Source organism: Bos mutus, unplaced genomic scaffold, assembly GCF_027580195.1.
Source record: "Bos mutus isolate GX-2022 unplaced genomic scaffold, NWIPB_WYAK_1.1 CTG1431, whole genome shotgun sequence".
Taxonomy (NCBI): Eukaryota; Metazoa; Chordata; class Mammalia; order Artiodactyla; family Bovidae; genus Bos; species Bos mutus.
The window spans coordinates 1-6788 of NW_027218891.1; the positions used below are offsets into that span (position 1 = coordinate 1).

The following is a 6788-nucleotide window of genomic DNA, read 5'->3' on the forward strand; positions in this document are numbered from 1 at the left end:
ATTTCCCTATTTGAGCACCTGTTTTAATAGGTGTTTGGGGTTATCTTCTCCACATGGATGCAAGGACAAGTTCATTTGTCTCAAGGACCAGCAACTTCCCTCTCAGGTGCTTTTTTTTTGTCCAAACCACCCCTAATTTAATCCCACTGACAGTAAAAATTGAGCCCTCCCTTAAAGTTTGCCAAATTACACTAAACATAACCTAATTAAACTGTTTAACAGAGCAAGTTCTGGTGCTCCCATCCCAGAAAAAGAGAGACAGTCCAGTGACGTCTTGGCATCTCGCTTCAATGGGTATCACCTTTATTTCTCAGAAACTCTCTGGACAGCTTTTGATGAAAATGTGTATTTTGAGTGTTCACTTGCCCTGGCTCAAGTGCACAGGGCCCCTTCCATTCCCTATGGTTTTCGGATATCCCCAAACAATGGTGAATATATGGTTTAGATATATTCCAGGTTTACAGCCTCACCTCTGAGAACCATCATATGAGTGTCTGGCATCACTCCCACAGCTTCATCTAGCCCATCATGCATCTGGACTGAAAATGACCTCCCACCGAGGAACTAGACTTTTCCCAAGACCCAATGCCACCTTAATCAGGTAACTTCGACTTGCTTGCTCTCATCTGGAACCTCCTCTTCCACACCTCCCCCATTTAAATTTATGATTTGTTTATTCCTTAGAGTTAGCTCACCACCTTCCTTATATGGTCCCTGCTGCTAGACTCAAAATTCCATGGGCAGTGGCTTGGGCTTCATTTTCTTATCAACCCAGTACTATAAAAAAGCCTTCTAAACACAAGATGGTCAATTAATTTGGGAGAAAAAAGGAATAATGAGCAAAGACTCTCTTTTATTATGATTTAAATGTCATACAGTTTGAATAAGCTAAACAAATCTAAGTCCATGTTATTAACTTTTACAAGAAAAAAAGAGGACAGATAAGAAGACAAAGAATAAACCAGCATTTACTCTGAAAGCTTTGTGATTCCCAAATACTTATCTCTAGGATTCTTACACATTTCCAAGTAAAATTCTATTCCAATGTTATGTTACCTTGTTCTGGACCATAAGGAAAATATTGAAGTCTTTTCAACTTGTTTACAAATAATGAACTCCTAGTCTTAAACCTAACAGCAGTAAACATGACATCCATGACATTAATAAACCTAGATTCTGAAGCAAAATAAACCTTATGAAGAGTAGTGACATTTAAAAATACAAAAAACCTCTACCTCCCTACCTAAATCATCTATTTTTGACTAGATATTATTCATATGGATAAAAGGAAAACATGTATATTTTGTTAAACCTGCACCTAAACTCCCTTACTACTTAAAACTGTGAAGAACATATGGGTTTTGTTCCCCCCACCCCTACTACCCTCAACTATTTAAGAGGTGGACTGTTCTCTTCCAACACGAAGGGAACAAAGTGCCCTGATCCCTCTCTAGATATGGGAGGAGCTGTAGGACTTGGCCCGGGTAGGGGCACTGGCTTCAGCCATTGTTGGAGCCCTGGCCGCGCCTCTCAGCGCTGCTCTCTCCACCTGATCTCTCAGAGCCTCATCATAGAGGTCTGGGAAGGAACTCGGGACCTTATCCTGGATCTTGGCCAGAACTTCCAACACCTTCATCTTAGTGGTCTCAGCATAAGCTCGCGGGCCCCACAGGAACTCGTAGCCCGGAGGATCACTATTGGGCACCTGGCGGTAGTTGAGGTACCCCTTCTGCACCAGATCTTTGGTGATGAGCTTTCTGGGCTCCCCAAAGATGGAGTGCTTCTTCCCAGCATAGATCCCCAACACACTGAGGAAATCCCAGATCTCCTCCTTGGTGGCACGGTTACCCTTCATGAAGATGATGCCCAGGAGCGCCATGAGGAGACCAGACTTGGGCAGCTCCTCCTCATCACTTGAACCTTCCTCAACCCCGAGACTGAACTTGTTGACGAGGGTGTAGATGTTCCTGCTGCAGTCGACTTCCTTCAGCTCCAGGCCAAACACCAGCTCCACGCGCTCAGAGGCTCTGCTCAGGATCTCAGGGAAGTGCTGCTTGTACTTCCTGCCGATGACATTCAGCATGCCGTTCTGTGTGATGGGCTCCTTCTTGGTGTACCTCTCCAGCAGGAAATCCATCACCATGCTGGCCTTCCTCATCAGAGGATCTTTGCGAATGCTCCGAGTGAGCAGGGCTGCCCGGGCGGCATCTGCACTTTCCTCCTCGGGGCCCTGGGCACCTTCCTCAGATCCTGCCCAGGAAGCCTCTGCAACAGGAGAGCTAGGGGCCATGGCTCCCTGAAGCTCCTGGCGATCGCCAGCAGCAGGGGAGCTCGGGGGAGAACCCTGAGGGGCAGAAGAGGGGGAGGATGGGCACTCCTCTCCTGGGGCTGCAGCAGCACTGGCCTGGGCCTCCTGAGTGTCCCCCTGGACCTGGTGGCGTTTCCCATGGGCATGTTGCTTGTTTTTGTGCTTCCGAGGCATGATGACACAGGTCAGGGACTGCAGGCGGGCGTGCAGTTACGAAGGCAGGCTTTGAGTGGCCTTGAGGAAGGAAAAAGAAATGTTAGCACCTACACCAGAGAGGGTCGTCCCCGGTTTAAACCAAGTCTGCTTCATAGGTGGCCTTGAGTCCACTGCTCTAGGACCCACAAGTCTCCTGTTCTCCTAGTCAGACTGTTCCCTGAGAACCCTGAGGAAGAAGTGAGAGTGAGCCCTGGGGCACAGCCAGACATCCCTGCCTGGGCGTTAGAGGGGGGCCTGTGGGGGCTGGCAGGGGAGGCATGTCCTTTCAGTTCACATTCATAGTTAGGATGAAAAATGGGGAATGACTCCCTAGCACCCACCCCGATCCCTCTTCTGCTCTGAAGGCTGATGCTGCCACCTTCCCTGTGACTCTGGAGAAGGAGAGGAGGGAGTGCTCAGCCTCCCACCTAAGGGTCCTGGGACCCGCCCTTCTGTATGCAAGCTCTAACCTCCCCACTCAGACCGCAGCCTCCCTTCCCTGTGCTTGGCCGGGAGTAAGCACTGACTACAGAGGAGGGTCCTGATTCGTCCGTGTGTCCGCGAGGATGGTCCTCACCCTGGCTCCTCTTGAGCCCTGACATCCTCCCTGTACTGACCAGCTACCAATCCCTCGGACCGAGGTGCCCTCCTCCCTCAGTGTCCCGCATCCGAGATCATAGTGAGTGTGACCCGAAGCTGTTACAGCCGCCCGGATCCTACCCGGATGCTCGGAGGCCAAGTCGCGGGGGGTGGGGGTTTCGCGTGGCCACTGTTCTGGCGTGTGGAGACCCTCAGTCCCTCCCAAGGGTCCCTCCTTTAGCTACAGGGCTCAGGGCTTAACCTGTACTGAGCAGAACCTGAGTCAACCAGCCCGGGACCGAAGCCTTCCTCTCGTAGACCACCTGGTTAAATGGACGGACTTGGGGCTTAAGATGCAGGCCCGAATCTTCCAGGGGAGAGCAGGGGCAGAGTGGCCGGGGGTTGTCCGGCCCCCTCTTTTCAGAGGGAAAGGCTTGGTCGTGCTGGACGTGTGTCCCACACTTGTAACTCACGTCACCTCACACTTGGACACCTGTTGAGACCTGGGAGTCCTCCGTCTGGGCACCCTACACGGCAGTTCTCTAAGACGGCAGCAGCTCTCAAAGATGGCTTCGCAGCCTCAGCGTGTGTGCGTGGTCGTCACTTCCTGTCATGTGGATCTGTGTTCCAGGCGGACAGCAGAGGCGGGGCCAGGGCGGGCGGGGTTCCGGGAGCTTCCCGGAGGATTGGCATGTGCACTTTTCCTTGAATCGTCACGGATCCTGAGACCTTCCCTGTACTGAGCAGAGTCTACGGGCCTCCCTCCCAGGCTCTAGGTTCCATCAGCACCCCAGCAGGAATTGTTTCTGGCCTGGCCGAACAGGCTTCCTGGAGCTCCTGAGAATGACAGTGAGGGCACTTTCGGGCCCCGTCTTCTGGGCTGAGTGATGCTCCGTCCACTCTCCGTGTCTTCCCTTGACCCCTGTAGGTGGTGGGCTACGTCCCATCTGCTGACCTGAGGCCAAGGCCTCCCATCGAAGACATCAAGTCCCGAGACTCCTGCTGAGAAGTGCACGTACATCTCCTCTGGACCCTTCTGCCTGAGGCTTCCAGGAAATGGCTGCTGCAGGTAAGATGAGCTGAGAGGGAAGGATGGGAGACTGCCTTCTGTGGTGTGGAACCCCTCACATCTCACTCAGGATCTTCATATTGACTGCTGGCAGGGCCTGGAAATCCTTCCCTTTCTGGTATGAATCCACCCCTGTCCCCCACCATGCCCCACACCATCCCAGCAGAGTAAGTGAAGGGGCTCCTTAGCCTGACGGTTCTCACTGTGGGCTCTTAGTCGACTGCAGGGGCATTGCTCGAAAGTTCTGAGGTGAATTTCTGTCCTTTGGTACAATTTTTGGGGTACTAAGTTTTCTCTTTTAGTCCCTGCATGATAGTCTATTAAGGTGATCACTTAAAAGGGCCAGTTGTCATCCACTAACAAAGTTTGTGCTGGTTATTTCATGACGTCTGGGCCATGCTGCCACATCCAACTCAAACTGGTTCCCCATGGTCTTGGCATGGGAGCTCTGAGATGCTACCTCAGATTCCTTCAGTGAGGCTGTAGCGATTCATGGCCCCAGGGCACAGTGGAAGAATCAAGGGCTGAACTTTAAAGCCTTTTCCAGCTGATCCTGTTGTCTTCTTCCCTTGTAGCCTGCACAGCCCTTGTCAGTCTCTGAGTACTCCCTCACCTTGACACTCATAGGGTCAAGTTCATTAGAGACTTATTTTGCCTCGGGGATTATTTAGTTTTGTGTTTTTGCTTTTGTTAATAGTTGTCTTTATTCCTTGTATAAGTTTTCCATGGTTTATTCTGGGTACAGGAAACAGCAGCCCATGTTTGATTGTGGTCTCAGCTGGTCTGACTGGAGTAGATCTGCAAAGGAGTTAAGCAACATTGACAGTCTTACAATATCTGCTCCTCATGAATACACATAACATACTATTCTGTTTGAGACTTCTTTGTCCTAAGGCTGTCAAGAAATTCTTCTTGTTGCCTCTATGTGGAACCTATACATTGTTCTGAGGTTTCTTTGTAGGTACGTTTTTTTGGTATGGTTGCTTTTATTTGTGCTGGATTTTCTATTACGTGGTCTAAGTAATTGTTGATTCTTCCAGGCCAGACTCTTGGTTTTGCTATGGTGATCTATTTTATCCGAGATAGCTGAAGTTATTTATATGTTTGAATACTTTCTGTGCCTGTTTCCTCAGATTTTTAATTTGAGGATAAATTCTTACATTATCTTTTGTTCTTCATTGTTCCTGTCTCTTATTCATTTGGCATTGTTGTATATAACTCTGTACTGGCTATGTGTTCTTGTCCAGATTTTTTCTACATTTTAAATCAGTAGAGCAGTTTATGAAAAATTTTAATTGGAGGAGAATTGCTTTATAGTGTGTTAGTTTCTGTTGTACAACAGTATGAAGCAGCTCTAAGTATACATATATCCCCTCCATGAGCATCCCTCAGGCCACCCCCATCTCAGTCCTCCAGGTTGTCATGGAACAGCAGTCTGAGCTCCCTCTGTTGTAGAGCACCTCCCCACTAGCTCTCTCTTGTACACATGGTAGTGCATATATGTCATAGCCACTCTCAGTTTGTCCCTCTCTCTCCATCCCTTGCTGTGTCCATGTCTTTTCTCTACATGTGTCTCTATTCCTACCCTGCAAATAGATTCATCAGTGCCATTTTCTAGATTCCATATAAATGTGTTAATACACAATACTTTTTGTTCTCTTTCTGACTTACTTCACTCCGTGAAACAGACTCTAGGTGCATCCACCTCACTGCCACTGACTTAAATTTGTTACTTTTATGGTTGAAGAATATTCCATTGTATATATCTACCACAACTTCTGTATCTATTCATCTGTCAGTGGAAGTTGAGGTGGTTGCTTCCATGTCCTAGCTATTGTAAATAGTGCTGCAATAAACAGTGCGGTCCGTGAATCTTTTCACACATGGCTTTCTCAGTGTGTATGCCCAGTAGTGGGATTGCTGAGTCATTGGGTAGTTTTATTTCTAGTTTTTAAAGGACTCTCCATACTGTTCTCCATAGTGGCTATATCAATTTACATTCCCCCTCAAAGTGCAAGAGGGTTCTCTTTTCTCCATGCCACTTCAGCACTTGATTGTTTCTAGATTTTTTTTATGATAGCCTTTCTGGCAAGTGTGAGGTGATGCATCATTGTAGCTTTGGTTTGCATTTCTTTCATAATGAGTGGTCAACATTTTGTCTTTTGAGCCTCTGTATTTTTTTAAAGAACAGATTTAGGATTACAGAAAATTTAGCAGATAGTGTACAGAGTTCCTATAGAGCCAGTCTCTTCCTCCACTTAGCATCTTCTGTTATTAACATCTTGGAATGGTTCAACTGATACAAGTTCATTTGTTAAAATTGAGCAACTAATATCAATATGGTGTTATTACCTATTGTCCATTGCTTACAATATATTTTACTTTTGTTGTTTTGCAGTTCTGTGTTGTTGCTTTTGTTCAGTTGCTCAGTCATCTCTGACTGTGACCCCATGATCCGTAGCACGCCAGGCTCCCTATTCTTCACAAACTCTTGGAGTTGGCTCAGACTCTTGTCCATCCAATCAGTGATGCCATCCAACCATCTCATCCTCTGCTGCCTCCTTTTCTTTTTCCCTTCAATCTTTCCCAACATCAGGGTCTTTACCAATGAATCAGCTCTTCCCATCAGGTGGCCAA

At 47.9% G+C, this 6788-nt stretch overlaps 1 protein-coding gene across 1 annotated transcript; it reads right to left on the reverse strand.

The window, feature by feature from the left end:
* Nucleotides 1-1413: 1413 nt before the first annotated feature.
* On the reverse strand, nt 1414-2707 carry LOC102267256 (melanoma-associated antigen B17). The gene has a single exon (XM_005887029.2). It carries the CDS (start codon nt 2480-2482, stop codon nt 1451-1453), a length of 1032 nt encoding a protein of 343 aa, XP_005887091.2. The 5' UTR covers nt 2483-2707; the 3' UTR covers nt 1414-1450.
* Nucleotides 2708-6788: the final 4081 nt, after the last annotated feature.

What these genes read in the sequence shown, in the direction of transcription:
- LOC102267256 (XM_005887029.2), bottom strand. Translation starts at nt 2,482, where the DNA reads ATGCCTCGGAAGCACAAAAACAAGCAACATGCCCATGGGAAACGCCAC.